This window comes from Anoplopoma fimbria, chromosome 2 (genome assembly GCF_027596085.1).
Source record: "Anoplopoma fimbria isolate UVic2021 breed Golden Eagle Sablefish chromosome 2, Afim_UVic_2022, whole genome shotgun sequence".
Classification (NCBI taxonomy): domain Eukaryota; kingdom Metazoa; phylum Chordata; class Actinopteri; order Perciformes; family Anoplopomatidae; genus Anoplopoma; species Anoplopoma fimbria.
Window position 1 is genome coordinate 11,185,481 of NC_072450.1, and position 20,871 is coordinate 11,206,351.

The following is a 20,871-nucleotide window of genomic DNA, read 5'->3' on the forward strand; positions in this document are numbered from 1 at the left end:
AGCTCTCCAAACAGATGCAAATTTTTATTTTTTCAAATAAAATATGAATAAATCATTTCCCAACAGAGATGTCAGCCACTTAATTATACTTTCTAAACATTTATTTTTCTCCACTCATCTGTCTCCTACTCCATAACCTTGTGTTGCATGGTCAAAAGGTATAGGTCATACAATAAGGCTAACTGAAGCCTTCAATATTTGAACCCACAAATGTATGCATGAAAAAGAGTCAACAGAAAATAACAAACCCCTTTATATGGAATGCTCCACCTGCTTTGTATTTGTAGGCGGACAGCCTAGTCTCTTGCATGGGAATGTGCATGAGAAGCCATTTATATACTGTAGTAAGTACTGAGCTAATGTGAGACAGGTGGTCTCATAAAATGACAGCCACTACCTGTACATATCATATCTCATCACTAGCCATTGATGACAAATAAGATGCTAGCAGACGATGCATTGCCATTTAATTATTTACAGAGATTCAAAGTGACCCGCTGCCTTCCCCTGTAGCACCACCCTGAGGTTCACGTTTACTGTTTTTGGTGTCAATGTCTTGACAACTATTAGATTGATTGCAATGAAAAGGTCAGTACAAATCCTGATCCTGAACTTGAACGTAATTTTGCATTCAGAGCTAATTAGCAAATGCTAGCATGTAAATACTCAAAAAACAAAACTAAAAGAACATGGTAAGCGCTATAACTGCTTATTAACATCAGCATGTTAGCACAGTCATTGTGAGCATAGCATTTAGCCTTAAGCACCTCTGTGACTTGGTAAAGCCTCACAGAGCTGTTACTTTAGCATGGCTGTCAACTCCTTTTTTCATTGCATAAAGTCTGCAATAAAAGCTTCTTCAGTGTGGCATAAATGCACTATATACTCTTCTAGAGGCGCTGCGAATGGCCATAAACATACCCAACATCAAAAATCCATATTTAGCCTAACCAAAACTGCCAAGACACAGGCAAGGAAAGCAAGTATGCATTATGTATTGTTCATTTATTGTTGTATTATTTTGTGATGTATTAGGCCAAAGTTAGCTAAGAGGGTGTGACTGATTAATGGCCACTATGTTGCATCCTAGCCTACTAAAGCAAGGATATTCCCTTGCTCTTCACAAACACCATGTTGCTACTGCATATCTAATAAAATGCTTGACGTCTGTTGAAATGACAACCTTGACATGAATACTGCAGATACTGCAGAAAGCATACATTTACCATAATATCAAATATAGAGACTACTGACATTGGTTGCACTTTTGATTTGGTTTTGGTTATACTATTATATCACTCTGGGGCATGTCAACAGTCCTTGACTCAGCAGTACAAGTTGTGTGGAAGACAGGGAGGAAAAGGGAATGTAACAGGGTTTAGATTAATGTCATCAGTCAGGTCCAGACTAATGAGAACGTCTCTCACTGTAAGGCAGAATCAGACTTAAGCTCCTCAACATGTTGACAGCTGTGTCCTTGGGCTGATTGTATGGGTAAAGCATGACTTAACCACTACAAGGCAACGCCAAGTTATTGCTATTGCTATCTTCTTTTAAACTAGAGTTTTTAAGGCCTTCAAAATTAAACAACACAGACATAAGTGAGTAATTATTTAGCTTAAATAAGGAAACACTAACATCTCATGTTTTACTTGTTCCCTACCAGCATCAATATATTTCTTCCACTCTTGGAAAGATAGGGACAAATCTATAAGTGCAAATATAGTCCTCCTCTGATGACTATTTACTGTATTTCCAAAGGTCTTGATTGGGGGATTGAAGTGGGGGAACAATAGATCTCTAGAGCCTCTTCACCCACAAATAATCAGCTTTGGGCCTCTTATTAGCTATTCCCCAAAGGGCTGTGTTTAATTGCCATGTGTTAATTAGAAACGTAAAGGGGAGGGGCTGCAGCACCCCATTGCCATTTCCTTCTAAAGCCATTTGGGACTGTCATGCCACAACACGCTGCTCATAGTCCCTCCTGGGCATCCCTGATTTCATCACGAACTACCAACAACAAACAGAACATCACGCATTTATCCCACGCCGAATAATATTAATAATATACTATTAAAAACCTGAGAGGAGAAATGCTCAAAAGGATCAGAGGGCTTTTATATAGAAAGTAAGACAAAATAGATCACAAGTCACCTACAAATGAATGAGATTATGTCCTTTGTTTGGTGTCCCTATTCCCATCTCTCTCTGCATTTCCACTGTAGAGGGCCGTAGTGACAGATAAGCAGCGGCTTACACAGAGCTGGAGTGGCAGGCATATCCTGTATGCACAGTCACATGTGCAGCCATCTTGTGCCCCCAATCTGGAGAGATGTAATTCTCTTTGTGTGATAATGGTTCTCAACATGCCCGAGACAAGAGGGAGGAATCCTTGGGGGAATTTGCTTAACCCATTCCAGCTCGAAATGTTTTAGACTAACTGCTCGCTGGTTAATACAGGAGTTCAATGTTGGGATGAGGGACCCCAACAGATTATTGAATAATACTATTACTGGGGTATTTTTAATGCTACAGGAGTCTAATCTTCTATAAAAAACTAAAAACTGCAGTATTATACTATTGTGTATTACAGTGTTATTCTACCATAGTAACATTTTACTCTTGTAGTGACAGTTACAAATCATTTTAATGTTGGTACAGAAATGTTTTCAAAAATAAAAAGCAAATCAGTGCGCAGCTTAAATCTGTTTTCAATTTTTACTTAAAGATTGAAAACAGAAAGAAAAATTAACCATTTAGTCAATTTTACATTTGACTAAATGTGGAAGTAATTTATATAACAACAAATGCATATTTTTCGAATGATGGTATTTGTTGCTTTATCTGTTTATTGTCACTGTAAACTGAATATCTTTGGGTTTTGTACAGTTATTTGGACAAAACAATCAATGTTAAAGACTTTCAATGGGATATTTTCACTATTTTACCATTTTATAGATTCATGTTTGTTTTGAAAAATAATTAACAGAAAAATTGATAATTAAAATAAATTGCTGTCAAGTATCCACTTGGTACAATTGAACTAAACTTAACGAGCAAAGTACAGACCTCAAAAAGATACCACAGCGTGTACTTGAAAATCAAACTAAAATCCTATCGCTAGAGCACTCAGCCCCTCTAGCACATGGGAGTCACTGAGTAGAAAAAGGAGCGCTAAGGAAAAGCTAACACCATGTCCATTTTAAACCTGTCTCTATTCCATTCACATCTGATATGGACCCAACCTAACCCATGCAGTCACATACATCTGCAACAAATTGAGCTGCAAACAGGTAGAAAATGCACCCACTTTATTATTCTAAAACCAACAGCCTCTGTTTGCACACAGCAAAAGACTGGCATAGTGAAGATGAATCTAACAAAGCAATTTCTCATCTCTAGTGTGAGCCACATTTCAAACGCTAATATTTAGTGTGATTATTGGAATCTCTACTTTGTGTAACAGTTAACAGGCTGCCTGATTCCTATTTAAGAGCTCATTTAAGTCTGCTTGCTAGCTTCTGACAGCCTGGGCATTTATCACATGGTGCCACATTGTAATAGAATTCTATTCAGAGAAGATTATACCCAGGCTTTTCTGATGATAATTTTCACCATCTTCGAGGGCAGAGCTCTCGCTTCTTTCCTATTTCCCATCTGTACTCTTCTGAGATTCCTTAATAGACAGATTTTATACATCAAAGTCCCCGAAACAGGGGGTTACATCTAAATATAACTGGACATCATCTCTGCATGCCAACTTCACGGCTCACACGCATGATACGCATCTTGTGCATCATGTGTGTGAGAGCTCCATGCTCTACTTTTCACTGCTCATTTACAGCCGATAAATACAAAGCTGATCTGCTTTTTGAGTTCTTTCACTAACTAAACAGAAGTCAGTATCTACCGTCCATACCACTGTGAAAGTAGTGGGTGTGAATTTGCGGTGTTGCCCATTGGCTGTTAACTGCTTGATGGCACAGGTCTAATGCCGTACACAAGGAAACTGTAATACATCTCCATGGCAGCTAATGTTCGTGTTTATTAATACTGCCATCTGCTTTTATGAACTTTGTTAGTTCTGTGTAATAAGCATATCTATCAAAACACATGATAGTGACTTATGGGGCTGCATAGTGTCTACAATGCAGATACGTCAAAATTCATGCTATTTCACAGAATGAGGGTGTATGCAAGTTATGCAGTTTTGTTGCTGACAGCGTCTTTGGAATATCAACATAGGAATATTTGGATTCCGAACACAAAAACTGTAAACTACAGAGATTCATCTTAGCTTGCCAAAGGAAAAGAGAGCAGCATTAACTAATGAGTCAAAATGTCTAATTCCTCATATTTCACGGTCTGTAATCGGCCACATCAGGTTTGCATGTGTTGAGTCAGCACGCCAAATTAAGAACTGAAAATGTCTGAACACTGCGATGTTGTTAAGAAACAAACATAGGCAGTGGGACCAAGATGAAAAATATATTTTATGGCAGAGCTTGAGTTTAACATACTTGAGATTTGAATTTTTTTCCTCTTCCTCTTTTAATGACAAACTAAGAAGACATACAATCACTTTGTGCAATCCTGTTTCACATAATGTGTTACAGATACACACTGGTTTTGATGAGAGTTAAAGCCTCTCAGTGTCCTTGTACTTTGAGTACCCACTCTGAGACTGAATTTGTGAGTTTATAACACTCATAATAGTGCCCTGACAAGAGAGGACAGGTTAATATAAACACCTATACTATTATTAAAAGTATGCACCATACATTATGCAAATATTTAAAGATTTTTTTTTCTTTGAACGGTGTCTCTATTTGGTATTTCAAAGCAATGGACTTAATGTTTTCTTTATTCAGTGCCTTGATACATAATTTATTTCCCCCAATGTGTGCCTTTCTTTTAAAAGTTTTATACTGCTGTGTATCACTGTTTGTTATCATCATATGTATTATTGTATTGTCATGGTAATCGTATTAACATTCAGATATTGTGTATGGGTTATTAATGGTCTATTAACAGTAAGCCAACTTGAAAAGTCCAAACACCCTTCCATCCCATCTTAGGTTGCTTTAGGAGATGAGTGTCTACTTTAAGAGGCGGCTATTAAAGATGCTACACAGAACCATTGCATCTTAGTTTAACTAATGAGACAGCGTAAAATCTCAGGTGTGTATAATAACTTGTGTGCATGATGGCTGCTTTGTTGTTGGTGTCTGGCAGATTTCTCTCCGGGCTGAGTCCCAGCAGATAGGAACAGCTGTCCCTGTCATGGCTGCCCAATGAAAACAGCCACCTGCCTTCTCAAAACTCCAGGGATTGACCAACGGATTGTCCACTTCTTGAGTGCAGGGATTATGGTATTAGGCTCACACGGAAAATCAGAGTGAAATCTCCGGGAAGCAGATCCCATTGTCACACAACCGATGCGAGGGCCAATGACAAAAAAGGTTTATGTCTTTGAAGGAACTCACCCTGATAAGCAGGGGGGGGGAGGTAATGGTACAGTCTAATAGAAAAGACTGCTATCCGGCTCCCACAGCCAGATACGCACATAGTGACAGTGCACCAAGAGAGCACCTTATCACTGAGGCATGTGGAAAGATAAATGAGAGAATTTGCACTCTTAAAAATTAATTGCAGTCGGCAGTAATAACCTTTCTGCAGGCAGGCACCGTGGGAAGCACAGGGGACCCTTTTTAGCGCACTGGGGGATTCTTCAGGCGCCTTAGGGGGTGATCCCAGAAACGGCTGCAAATGGCTTTGGTACCACATGCTGACTAGTGCTGAGACAGGCCAGCTGTTCAGTCTACTTGGCAGCAAGTCGTCTCTAAAGCAGAGCAGCAGACGTGTGGAGTGTGCTGAGCGGGGAGATGGTTTGCTCCCCTTTTCATTAAACAGCTACTCAGATCAGCAGCATTAGCGATGTACCTAGTCACGTGTTTAACTTTCTGGATTTTTCACCTTTTTAGCTGGTGAGAATCTGGTGGAAAACTAATCTCTTTGTTACTCACCCCAAGAATAGTGAGGTGTTAATTTATCCTGTGACCTTTTTCTCCTTTTGAAGATGTAGTAACACACACCCATTACGTCAGCTAATCTGTTGCTCTGCTCGTCAGCCTGGATTTTTTTTTCTCTGCCCTCCTTTACTCCCACTCTCCCTCTTTCATTTGGGTGGGGTCTCTGGAGCCTCCGCCTCAATTCCCTGGGAGGTCATCCTCTCCCGTTTCCTCATCGCCACAGACAGTGGGCAAATGTGACAGCCTCGCAGCTCAGCTCATTATCGCCCACGCTTCGCCCACAGAGGGCATGGCACTGTGGAACACGGCTCGGCCTTCACAGCCAACTGTCAGTGGGTTTCCTCTCCCTGAACTGGAGAGGCCGGGGTTCTGGTCTCTAGGAACCATTCCAAAAACCTGTCCAGCCGAAGATAAAAAGTTGGCTTGCAGGAGCAGAGAGGATGTGGACACCTTATTCAGTATGCCCTAATATCTAGCATTAGAGCTTTCTGTGTTTATTGCTGATCTAAGAAGACCATGTATTTCAAAATTATGTATTTCTTCGTCCCTTGCAGAATGAGAGACGTCACGTGAGACAAAGACACTGTACTGCGTGGGGTGAAAGGCGATAAAGATAAAACCCTTTGCACCGTATTGCTGCAATTTGTTTCAAACAAATTATCTTTATCAAGGTCAAAACTCAGTCAAATCTAAAACACACAGACATGATACACATATATTCATATTAAGTGTGACTTGCATTTTCCCAGAACACACCTGGGAATCATCACATTTTTAAGTTTTCTTCAGTATCAAAGTAATCCAGTGATAGTTGTCTTAATATACATTGGTAATAGAAACTTCTATCATCTAATTTGCCATAATTTTAATGGTGCCAATTTCAAACAAATTCAGGCTAAAACGATCGTCGCTGTATAGCTCACAGCTAACTAACCTACCATATGGCAACATTATACTTTTTCTTTACATCTCCCAAAGCATTATAGGATATGTAATGTTTCATGGTTTTTTTTACCAATCATTTTTTTTACCTTGGAGTTGACATGGCAGTTTTCTAATTTTTATCTATGGGGAGCTCCAGTATGTCAGGCTCTGAAAACCCCTGGTTAGAATACTGATGATGATTGTTTTCTCTTATTGGAAAAGTTTTGATTGAACACCATGTATGTGTGTGTTTAGTAGCTGGGTTGTACTGCTGCATTAAACTACTAAATAAAACAAAGCTTTAAGACAAGGACGATCCAGCATCCGGCCTAATCCCCACTGTCCTCTCTTTCAACACAAATCAAGGCAACACAGCTGTAAGCAACACGTCATCTTGACTCACCTTCTCCTGGTACTGCCGTCGAGATGAGTCGAGGGATTGGATTAGCGCGGTGGCGTGGCCCACAAACATGGCGTAGCAGGTAGCACCCACAATCATGCTGAGGATGGTCAGCCACACGTCTGTCATGCCCACCGGGGGGTACATGCCGTACCCAATACACAGCATGTGGCTCATAGCTTTGAAAAGTGCGTAGGAGTACTGCTGTCCCCATGTGTCATTCTGGATGAAACAGAGGAGATGGGATGAGTTAGGGTGAGAACACTTTATCCTTCTATCTTGCTCTCTCTCTTTCTCTCTCTCTTTCTCTCATAAGGGTGTTGATGGCACATTAAAAGGTCAATAAGCACCCTGACAGCTCACACAAGTACATGCCAACATTCAATTACTTTGAATAAAAGCGTCTGCTAAATGACTGTAATGTAATGTAATGTAATGTACTTAAGGCAAAACTAATGGCAGCCGTCCACTTCAGACTTCCTTGGTTCAATACAGAGCAGCTGGCAGGGTAAAACATATTTTTCAATATGCAAACATTTGGAGCAAGCCGCAGACATTTGGGCAAGAGCCTAAAACAGAGCCCTGAGAACGGGCGGATGGAGTGCGAGACACTAGAGGTTTGCATGACAGAAAGTAGGTCAGCTATTTAGAAAAATGTGATTTTTCTCATTTGTAGATAAATTGCCCCTTTTCCTTTAGATCCCGGTAGTAGTAGTTCATGGCAAATCAATATCATATCTCTCCTGGGGGTGACATGTCCAAATTGCTTTCAAACTCATTTCCACAGCGGAAAAGCTGAGAGAGATAGCAATTTTATTAGTGCCCTCCTGAAAAAGGTAAGGAGCGATGACCCAGCAAGATAATGGGACAGCTACTGTAAAAGAAGACAAAAATGTCTCCTAATGATCCTAATCAGAGGCAACCCAACCATGACTGAGTCAATACAAACTCTTTGTCTAGCAGGTAATGCGAGCAAAACATGAGGAGCTTTCCCATCAGAGAGGCGCCTGCCCTCGAGGCTTGAATTAATTCAGAAAGATATATTTGTTGTTCCGTCACGTTGAGAGCCATTCTTCTACGTAATGCAATTAATTAGACAGTGTTTACTGTGGGAAACAAAACAATCTCCATTTTGACGTTAACGAGAGGCTACATCCCTCACACAGGATTTTTAAAACTAAGTACATCATGAGTGTTCCTCCTCACATTTCAGGGCCGCTGCTCTCCTAGATGCAAAGGATGGTTTGTGGGTGTAGAAATCTGAGAATGGAAGCCAGTGCAACCTCTTTGGAAGTTTTGCAAACATGGCTCTGAGCTGTAACAACATGAGGAGTAGAAAATGCCTAAATGTTATTTATTATTTCTTTGTGACAAGGCCTTTTGCATTATAAGTCCATATTCCAGAGTTGCTTTGATGAAGATATTAAAACATTTAAGAAATGAAACACTAGATTATTACGTTTTAATGGGAGTAAGTAAAGGTAAAAGTACAGCTTTTGTTAAGAACATAAGAGTAACTATTTTTCTGAAAATGTAAAAAATTTTTGGATAGCAAATTATCATATTGCCTTACAGGACTGCATTTCTTTGTTGTGGATATGCCTGCTAAGTGTTCAAGGTTCAAATGTGTTTTGCAGAACAAAACAAACAGATACAGCGATCATATCCTTGTTTTCACTTCTGCAGAAAAAAGCTTCAATGATGAGCCATAGTTTACATTACGCTGCCTGACAGCTCAGCCTTATGTAACTTGTTAAAATCCTCTTGCAACTTGGCTTTATGCATATTGAACTTGCATTAAAATGCATCTTTCATTGTGGTGAAGGGAATAGAAATTAAAAAAAATGGATGGGCGCTATGGTCACGCTTTGAATGTCACTACATGACACAAAGAACTCTCAATGTACCGTATTTTCCGCACTATAGGGCGCACTGGATTATAAGGCGCACTGTCAATGAATGGTCTATTTTCGATCTTTTTTCATATATAAGGCGCACTGGACTATAAGGCGCATTAAGCGAAACAAAACAGTCAGTCAGTCAAACTTCCTCCACTTCCTACCATTGATTCATTAATGTTGAATTCTCTCGCAGCTGCTCTATTCCCATGTTCTACTGTGTGACTGATAGCCTTGAGTTTGAAGTCCGCGTCGTAAGCGTGTCTCTTGACAGGAGCCATGTTGGGTCCTTATACACACACACTGTAATATTATGGTGAAGCACAGTATGTATTACTCCGCGACGCTCCTGACTACGGTAGCCGTAATGCTGCAAGCGGTGCGGCTTTGTAGTTTACCAAAGTCGTACTAAAACATTTTGACAGAGCGCCGTGTACCACACAAAATCGCTTCGAGGTCAGTAAGCACAACCAGAATTAATCCATATATAAAGCGCTCCGGATTATAAGGCGCACTGTCGTTTTTTGAGAAAATTAAAGGCTTTTAAGTGCGCCTTATAGTGCGGAAAATACGGTATGTCTATTGTTTTAGTCCACATTAATCTATATAACTGAGAGACAAGGAGGTTGGTCAAGGGTTGGTCAGTAAGGCTGCTTGTTTGATCCCCAGTGCCGACGCTGTCCCTGCAGCAGGACCACCTCACCTGACTGTGTGTATCGGACAGGTATGGAAAACAAACTAAAATAAGCTAAAGATCTCAAGGGACAGTGGTTTGCAACATCTGTCGTTTCTTATGATTAAATATAACAAGTGAGCATGTCAGGGAGGCAGTGAGGCATGATGAACCAAATGCATCATACCTTAAGCGATGTAACTACTCACGTGACATCTGTTCTGGCACAGAGAGCTGAACACACAGCTGACTAGAAGCTTTCTGTTGGCTTCCTTTTTTTTCGGATTAAAAAAGTTGAATCCGTCATCTTCCTGGTAATAAATAAAGTTTTCTCTCTTTGACTTGAATTACTAAAGAACTTTAAACAAATAAATTTAGATACAAAATTCTAATAATCAAAATAACATTGTGTATTTTCCTACAACAGTAATTGTGACAGAGAATAGCTGTGTCATTTGATGGATACTAAACAGCTGAATTCAATAAATTGACTGAGGCAAACCTGTTTAGCAAAAACATTGCCAATAAACCTCTACAATCCAGGAAGCTTTTATTCCATCATATGGACATGTTACAATTTTTCTCTGAGATTAGTTACCAACTACACAGAAGCCCACACATTGCATTGAAATGTATATTGATAAGCCATCGCTTTGGGACCACTCTCAGCAGCTGCATTGATTAAGGGGTTAAATATATGTTGATTCATTGGTAGGTTGTACTGAAAAGACAAGCATTCACTGATGTCAGATCAATCCCTGTTTAGGGCCCCACCACAAAACCTGACAATAACGCTCATATATCATGCTAATTTAGCATTAGAGCCATCAGCTGCGGGTCATTCAAAGTCACACATCAGGTGTGACACGGTCCGCTTCCATAAGCAGATAAAGATAACTCTATTATGAGTCAGCTTTAACAGAAGACTCTTCTACAGCAGCTGTTTTAACAATACAGCAAAATTAAAGCACAGCGTGAGTGCTCACTGGAAACTGTCAATATTCAACCAGTATTGTCCGATATCTGTCCTCCGAAAATCAATGTTCCCTGCAAAGCCTCAGTGTCTCTCTCTCCTTTCACAACATGGACAGATGTCGGAAGCTCCAAATAAATAAAAAATAATCAGCAAATTGAATAAATGTGTGCAAACGTAGCAGATAAATATATTTGATTTTGGGCTTAACGTGACAGATATGCGAGGCAGTCTTTCCCAGGATGCTAAAGGGTTTTCGTACAGTAATTACTAAAGCTGACAGATGAGATAAGACAGGGCGTAATCTTATTCCAGCAGGCAGGGGGGATTCGATGCAGGAGAAGCACTCACCACCATCTTATTTTTGGACACCCAACAGTCGGGGGGGAAGTCTTGCAGCATGGGCACCAGGAACTGCAGGCAGCCGTCCCAGTGACACAGCAGCAGCATCATGCCGATCAGGTTGACTATCCTCACCATGGCGCTGGCTAGGTCATAGGTCATGTGGAAGATCTGATGGGTGGGAGAGGAAAGAACCAGGAAACAGGTTAGGGTTGGACGATTTAACATGCTGAGGGTCAAATCCCTGATATCTCTCTAGATTACAAAACACACACACACACACACACACACACACACACACACACACACACACACACACACACACACACACACACACACACACACACACACACACACACACACGTCCTCAACAGAGATCCTCTTCTTTTCTCCAATCAGTTTATTGACTTCTAGCTCTATTCTTTGATCACATAATGGACAATTTTTGTGGTTTAGGAATTATACAACAATGTACTAGCCTGTATAAACCATAGCTTTTTTTTTACATTGCACACAGATGAGATGATGGCGCCAGATGTTGCTGTTTCTGAGAGCAGTCCACTGGGGCTGGTCAGCAGACTGGGACCAGAGCTTTATCTCCCCTGGTGCGTGCTGCATCACTCTTATCATCAGCCACTCAGGCAAACACAATAATGTTACAAGGGATGAGGTGGCTGTGCTCCTGGGGTGGGAGCGTTCACAGGCTGCGTTTGTTAATCCTAATGATAAATATACTCATAAGGCGCTCGAGGACTTCTGGGCTGCTGTAGACTTTAATGGCCTCAACCATTCAAAGCCTCTTAATCCCATTGAAGACCACGGTGTGCACTGCTAACTGCTCCAATCCTTATTAAAATCCACTCAGAGCCTTTTAAGAGCTTGTGACTGAGAGGGGATATTTCATCTGCACTTTGTTGTTCAGTAGCAGGTGATGATGTAGAGGAAGATGTAGAGAGCCACATATTTGTTGCCCAATGTTCCATCTTAGTCCTTGTTCCTACAGCACTGGGCTTGTTTAATTTGTTCTGTTTCCATATGAACGCATACAAATGTGAGTACCCATCTGTGTACCTTTTCTATGTGCGTGTAAGGAAGAAGGCTGGCAGGGATCAGTGTGGTATTTTTCAGGGACAGTGTGGGTGCTGCTGCACCATCGAATCACATCAATTTAGCTCCGTCAACAGGCCAGCATGAAGCCAGAGGTATGCCCGGGAAAATGGGCTTGGGCTAGGAGGGGAGACAGGCTCTCTCACTGACGGTCTGTCCAGTCAAACACACACTGAAACTCAACATGTCTCTCTACCACTGCGTCCCTTCTCTTCTTTCTTTGGGCTCTTGTTCAAAATATTTAGCCTTAAGCACTTTAACATCACCTAAGCTGAATCATTCGCTCGGCTGCATCTTTTTTTGCTCAAGCCACCAAATACCCTCATTTTCTACACTTCAGTTCACAGGTGCACAACAAATGTGAGCTATTGTCTTTTTTAAGAGCCTTAAAACACAGTGATAAATAAGGTGTTTGTGTGCTATGTGATGTCAAATCCTGCTAGGGCCGTAATGGCCAATCATAACATCAAAGTGTTAAATTTACTCTGTGGCGAATGAATAAATCACGAGCTACCCATTTCCATTTCCCACACTGAGGCTAATATATTTCTCCTTTATGAAATCATATTTTCAGACAGGAAAAGGAAGCTTTATAAAACACAGGCCGCTTTTAAATACAGCAATTCCTGGGACATTAAGGATTGACAAAGATATAAACTACACAAGCGCACAGTGTATTGTTTACGATTGAAATCATTATTTTTAAATTAGTAATTTGAGATTTTGCATAATTACCATTGTAATATTATATTGACACTCAGGGTCTCTGCAAGAGGAAGCTGGATATTCTGTCTCTGTACCTAAGCAGGACAAATAGGCGTAAGGGGGAGATATAAAAAGTCAAATGTCCTAATTCCTTTTAAGGACGTAAATTTAAAGGGGCACTCTACACATTCAAATTTTCTTAGTTGTCATTGGGGGTACTATCTAACTTGTGAAAACTTTTTCACAACAGTTTAATTTCTTCTGTGGCTCTGAGATTGTGTCCAAAATAACTCATTGCCTATGTTGTACTACTATTTTGTAGTTCTATATTTTGTAGTGCTATATGGTGAGAATTGTTATACCCTTTATAGTGGACTGAAAGTATCCCTCAATTCATTGGTACGAGTGACTCACAAATCAGGAAATATATACCATCATGCACTGCGCTGAACGAAAAAGACAAAGGGAGAGAGAGCAGCACAACTGAGACAAAGCCAAAATGTTTGTACAAAAATATGATAATTAATGTGAGCAGAGCAGTGCATCACAACAACAATGTCTACAAAGTACTTTGTATGTATTCATTTGAGATTACAAGCTTATTGCCCCCACATTGAAAACGACAGTTCATACTGCTTCTCTCTTCCGTCCTTACCCTTCAAAATAAAAGCCACCTGAGGTTGACGTTGAATGTAACAATCATGAAAAAAGCACACATTAAATATATTCGTAGTTACATCATCGAATAGCATAAGAAGTATGATAAGTGGTAACGGCACAACACAAGTATTATAAAATGTTGCATTGTCATGCGGTCGTTTGTGCTTCGCATCTGAAATGTTGATGCAAGCTACTAATATTTGTCTGCAGCAAAATATAGCTATTCAAACATCTAAAACACAATCCCAGAATGTTTGATTACTGTTGCAGAATATTTCTAATTTGGGACTTCCTCCAAAAAGACACTAGGGTGTCCATATTTAAAAAAACATAAGCACGGTCATAAAACTCATGATAATTTGAAAGATGCAGAATAAGTGATGGGAATTTCATTTGATAAATGTGTACACGCAACATAGACTTTATATAAAGATGGACGAGAAGACAGTTCCCAAAAATTGAAGCCTAAACATCTTGATTGCCCCCTGATGATCTACTGTCTTTAGTGCGTTATGCATGGTCCCATCCAATTGCGTAGGTTGTCCTTGAATCCGTCAATATACTGAATACTACTGTAATCTCTACATTGTCAGTGTATTTCTGAAGCAGGTTAAATTCCTCTCAGTATCTTAATAGCGCAGCCTGAATGACTCATTACTGTTCAACAATAGCTCCTGGTACATTCGTACTGTAGCTGTGCCCTAAAGAGACCTCTGGCACTTAACTACCGAGTGCAGGATAAAGCCTATGCGAACTGTCACGAGTAATACCATGCAAATCTCCAGTTTGTAACCCAAAGTGTACTGTCAGTGGAGGAAAGTGATTCCCCTATCTCTCTCCACAGCTGTAATCAATTCAAATACACCCTTGCCAAGTAGGAACAGACTTTCCATTTATTAAAAAAATGTCCCCAAGATTGGTTCTGTTAGAAGGTGGTTAAAGGATAATTTTTCTGAGGCAACAAATTAGATGTCTGTATCTCTTCTCCTTTTCGTTTTATTTATACACCTCTCGTTAATTAGAAAGAGGCCACACACAGCAGGACGTCTTTGCTCTGTGTAATTTAACATTTACTGCAAAAATGCAGATTTACAGTATTTAACACAAACACAAATGTGTATTTACGCACTGTTTGCAACGCACCAATACACAACATGGCCTGTTCCATGGAGGATGATGGATTGCTGACCACTTTCTTTTTAATTGATAGGGACACAGAGTGAGCTTGGCAGTATTAGCATCAGCATAAACAAGAGAGCTTTGATTGATGAGGGCACGGAGGCGCAACACAAAAGCTTGTTGTTACTCCCACCACCCTCAATAGGCCTCTTCATATGAGAGGCCATGCTGATATCTGCTTGCCTTTTCTTTTTTTTTTAAATCAAAAACATGGGTCAGATCACATGACCTATAGTAATTCCATGCTAATGTAGTAGTTCCATAAATGCAACTAATGAAATAGCAGTTACAAGGTTGTATGCACTTTGAGTTTAAGGGTGTATTTTATAAACAGTAATTATGTAGGGGAAAAAAACACTTTAACCTCAGTTACATGGCAAACAAATGAAAGAAATGGAAATTAAACTGATTCTAGTACTACTACTAAGATTATTGCTGCTACAAATACTGCTATCCTAATACAGTTTTACACATACATGTTGCTAAAACCACATCTGAACACAAATTGACTTTTTCTATACTACCACCAATGGAAGAGATACACCAAATGTATTCACAGACAAATAAAACCAAAAATCAGAACAGGGGTCAAAAAACAGGGTTACGTGCTAAAGTCAAAATGTAATCTGTATCCTTGGGGGCCAGCGATCAGGTCCAGACAGGCACAGAGTGGGTGAAGGCAGCTGCAGAGTCATCTCAAACAGATGGAGGAAGAAGAGTGTGATCAAGGTGAGAGAATAGTTGCATATGTCCCATGGTGCTGATGGTAGCTGCCCAGACACATTTGATGTAGCACTATACCGAGGCATCTGGTGTTTTGTGCTCACACTGCTAATGATGATGAATGTTTGGCGTGATGGCGACCCGACACAAAAGAGAAAGCTAAATTCTTCACTCATATTGTTTTTTTCTGGTGCCATCTCGCTGACTGATCCTCAACACGTGTGCTGTCGACCTCGAGATATGAGGTAGTTGGATTTACTGCAGCAGCTATTTAATAACGAGCAACACAGTGGATTATTTATTTTTTACATAGTTTTATACTTTTTTTTATTTCCTTCTGTATATACTCCTTACATTACTCTGCATTTAACTGCTTTTTGCACTTTATTATTGTGACTAAGGCTCTAATAAATCATGTAATTTCAGGGTTTTCTGAGTTTTGAAGTTTCAGAACCCACACACAGTGTAGCTCAATGTATTGATTTGTTATCATTTGCTTGTACTACAAAAACATGGTTTAAAATTGACATTGGGAAGCATGAGCTCTTATTAACGTTCTTCTTAATTAGGTTTAAACACATATCCAACATAAGAATATTTTATTTTAACAACTGTTGCAGAGTTTTAGCTTCATACTTCTAACTTTTTATAAATATACAAATAAAACATTTTGGATGAATATGCTGATTATTTTAATGTCATCTGTCTTTTCTGTAGAAGTAGGGCTAATTTAAACAATTTACAGCACTGTATGTATTACACATACTACATGTAGTGTCTAAACAGCCGCATGCTGCATCTTCCTGTTTTTGAGTGGGACATGATTTCCCTTTGATGAGTTTATCAGCTCAATCAATCCATCATGTCTCAGAGTTATTTTTAATCATCCCACATGATGGCGTGATGAAGATTCTGGTAGTAGGCTGTTGGCAGGGGTTAGATTTCTCACTATAAATGCCTTGACCAAAATGGCATGCTCATGCATGCTGTCACGGTGGATGAAGCACATGTGGAGAATGAGAAGTAGGCCTGGGAGTGGACCACTGGGAACACCCTTCCATCATCTGTCTAAACAGGCCTGGAGGGCTCGGATCACAAAAAACACTCTAACTCTGCTCCCTACCAAGATATGCCATTGGGTTTCTGGAGGATTACACATATTTTGTGTAATAGTTTAAGGAAATCCACTGTGGGTATTGATATCACACAAGGCTCATTCAGAACATTGAGGACCTGTCACTTTTGCTGGCAAGCCTCATTGTGCACACAATAATAGCCCATTAAATATATTCTTCCTTCTTTTCTTATCTCTGAAAGAGCAGTCCTTTGCTAAGGTAATGGGTCAGTGAGTGGGTGGCTGATTAGTTGGTTTACCTTATTTAAATATTTTTGTATAGATTTACTGGCTGGGAAAATGAAAGGCATTGGAATTATCGGGACCCACGGGGCAGCAACATGGCTGACTTCTATCAAAGCACCTGTCTATTTTACTGACGTATGCCTTTGTTTCTCCCTAACTGCAGCACACAGCCACTTGTGCAGAAAGAGTCACAGATCTTAACAATCCATGATGGCAATATTAATAGAGATAGACGATCTGCCACCTTGTAATAAATAAACACAGGTGGTGTGGCATAGCTCCGAACACCTTAAGTGAATATATATATATTAAATATCCTCTTCTGTACCTTTTAAACCCCTCCCCCTCCCCCCCCTGTAAAGACCTCAACTTTTGTTTCATCAATTCATTTCCATTCACGCTAAAAGCAAAGTTTACCGGGTCGGCCAGTCAAGATTGTTATGTTGCAGGCATCAGCCTCGATAGGAGGAAGCCCTCAGAGCTTAGTCATTAGTGCACTGCCTTGAATCTGATTTAACAGGATGACTAATCTCATCCAAGTCACTGGTTCGTCAACAGGAGACAACTCCAATGAGGAGAATATCTGGTCACAGTTTTATTTTTATCCCGGTCGAAAGTGACAAGAGGAAGCTGACAAGCGGGAGACAGAGGAGACGCCATAACGGCAGTCTGCTCTGTGTGTGTGTGTGAGTGATGGATATCTGCACACCATGTGGAACGCCATTATGCATGCCACTGTCATCACTGGCGTTTAGTCACCACCACCAAAACCTCCTTCTTTGTAAACAGCCTTCTGGCAACATGGCAGTTATAAAAATAAAAAAATGGAAATTGGAAATGGGAGCAATCAGCTAATTTATGACAGCTGTGATAAAAAAAAGGACATGAAAAAAGGGCATTGATGGAGATTCATGAGCTGGTGGGGCATCGGGGCATTGCTTCAGTTATGCAAAAGGAGACTGATGGAGTTACTTGTGTTCGGATTACAGTCTTTGAGGAGGTGAACATGACATGATTGCAGTTTCAGACGTCACTTTGAGTGCAGGAATGTGTTTTGTGAAGACACACTGGTACAACAGAATTAACATTAATTAATGAGCAAGCTTTTTACTGACAGACAACGTTACTGTAACATCAATGTAACATTTTGTTCCTCCACATATTGCTATACAAAGGGGATTAGTGGTAAATTGTGTTAAATTATCAAACAAAATATCAGGAGATACATCATAATACTTCAACATGTACAGTTTGTATTTTATAAAGTATCAATATTTTTAAATCCAATGGGGGAAGATGTTCTCAGATATTTAATTTAGTATTAATACCATATTATAGAATTAAGTAAACGTTCTGAAATTATTTTTCTTTTTTTTTAAATTTAAGTATTAAATAAAACTAATTATTAAGAATATCTTATTTTAAAATAATATATAATGTATTACTCGATTATAATCATTGATGCATTAATGTATGTATCAATATAACGTCACAGCTGGGATAAAGGTAGATCTAATTTTAATTTACAATTTGTTTCAAGTTGAATGTGCAATAATAGATTTAAAGTAATAGCTGTATTCATATATTTTTTTAAACAAAACACTGAATTGAGCTGAAGTTTGTTTGGTAACAATTCATAAAAGTAAAAAATGTAGCCCTGCTTTGATCCAAAATCCCCTCTGTTGTCTTCTGGGAAGACACACTGGAGCAGTTTAGGGGTCAAGCATCACGCTCAAGGACAAAACAATTCGCAGTTATGCACTAACATGTCTGAGCTTCAGGGAACTAGCACATTAGCTCTCTTAAGGACATGCATTTATAGTGCCTATCCAAGCTGACAAGAGCATGCACACACTTACACACATACGGTATATCAAAATGAATAGACAGATTCATTAATTGCAATGCCAAATATGTATTTACATGTGACCCTTGACCTTTTTAAGCAGTTTCATAAAAAATAAAAATAATGATATAATTCTTTGATTTTGTGAATACATTTTTGACATCTTCAAAACAGACAGTTGTGTGCCCATCCTTGAAATCTTTGACAACCCCTTAAAGCACCTCACATTTAATGCTTTTGGGCTTTGTTTTTTTTGTTATGAATTGCTTCAACATCACTTCAGTACATTTGCCATTGTTTTATTCCTTTGATTTATTCTGAAATCCTAAAAATCTTTATTCACCGCAGAGAATACACTAGAAAATATTCTTATTTAAAATTGGTTCCCAACAGTATCACTCTACGAGGCATTAAACCGTGCAGTACAGTTCACTGAGCTGTATTTAACGCTTCCCTGAAGAAGTGTCCTCTGTGTGACTTCTTGAGGAGGAAACGAAACTCAAACAATAACACTCCAAATGAATTTGTTCCGGACTATTTATAGCTTGCAGATACTTGTGAAATATGAGTAAAATAAATCAGTTTTTCTTTGTGGAGGACATCAGGACATCAAAAGTCTGCAGCTTCTGTAATGTAATGTCAGAGGAGTGCACCTTATCGCAGCGCCATATTTAGAAATGATGATACAGTGGCTAAAGATTGCACAGTTGTTATGGATGACGAGGATTCTGCCTAAAGTCTGTGGAAACTAGTTATAGTTTAGCATAGTATATAATATAAAAGCTAGAAATTCCCTCCCAAGACAACACGTCCCAATTTGACAAATACAGCAGCTCGGTCAGTGGCCCTACGCTTTTTGTACACCAAAAGCGTTAGTTTTGCACGTGTCAGTTTCCGCTCGGTACATGCATACACTGTCTTTTTCAAAATAAACATCCGTGTTCACTGTTAACAACTTGGTTAAGTTTAGGCAACAAAACCACTTGTTTAAGTTTAGGAAAAGATTGTGGTTTAGGTTACTGTCAGAACGTTACATAACTTAAAGAAAGTCAACATTGACTTTGGTTTCAAATGGGACACAAACACCTGTCTCCCGGGTGAAAGTCCTGTCTTCTTTGACACGTCTGTCTACCCCAACCTCCTCCCTATAAGGACGTTTGTGCTCTTTATACTATGTCACCTGATTTCCTCATAGTTTGAAGCTTAGAGCCACTGACAAAGCTGCCTTATTTTACAACTTAGAAGTGAGATTTTGCTGCTCAAGCTCGAAATGCCAATGAATAGAACAATGTTGGGCCAGTGTGAAGTGCTCGCAAAATATTCAAATGGCGAAGAGATACATACAGAGACAAAAGTCAAAAAGTCAGTCAGGTGGTGAGATCTTGGCGACAAGTTATTCTGCACTGACAGATGACATTTCTGTGAGGTTGCATCTGGAGTACTCTGGCGCTGAGGCAAAGCTGGCCTTTCACTCTGTCTGCCTAAGCATTCATCAGCAAACCTCATACACACACACACACACACACACACACACACACACACACACACACACACACACACACACACACACACACACACACACACACACACACACACACACGCACAAAAAATGTAAATGGCAGCTGTCTCTGTGCGTGTAATGTCCCCTCTCTTTGTCGTATTGTCTTGGTGGTTTGTAGATGCTGCAGTCATCACTTCACTGCAAAGTCCTTGCAATTATATTAATGACAAAATCTGATTAATTGCTTTGTTCTCTTCTCGCCTTACTATCTTCCTTTCCTCCTAAGACAGAGGACTCGTCTGCGGTGCTTTGTCGATTGCAACCAAACAACAGCGTCCATATGCTTGTTCAACTGGCTAGACTGATTTTGTTATCTCCTTTTTCCTTCCTTTTAGTTCCCTATGTCATTTCTTCCTCTCTCCTTCTCCTTCCTTTGTTGCCTCATTGCCCAGGCTGAACACGTGACAGCTCACTGTCAGTGTGTCCACCCTATTCAAATGAGGGCTGGCCTCAACTGCGCGTGTCTCTGCCTTCATTTTGGGCTCAGA

The 20,871-nt window shown here is 39.8% G+C and overlaps 1 protein-coding gene across 1 annotated transcript in view; it reads right to left on the bottom strand.

Annotated features, from left to right (window-relative positions):
- Positions 1–20,871, bottom strand: part of hcn4 (hyperpolarization activated cyclic nucleotide-gated potassium channel 4) — a 59,600-nt gene that overhangs the window by 18,065 nt on the left and 20,664 nt on the right. Inside the window, exons 3-4 of the mRNA XM_054617304.1 lie at positions 11,252–11,413; positions 7,360–7,578 (exon numbers count right to left, since the gene is read on the bottom strand). Of these exons, the coding sequence (XP_054473279.1) occupies positions 7,360–7,578; positions 11,252–11,413 (381 nt within the window). The remainder of the gene's footprint in view (positions 1–7,359; positions 7,579–11,251; positions 11,414–20,871) is intronic.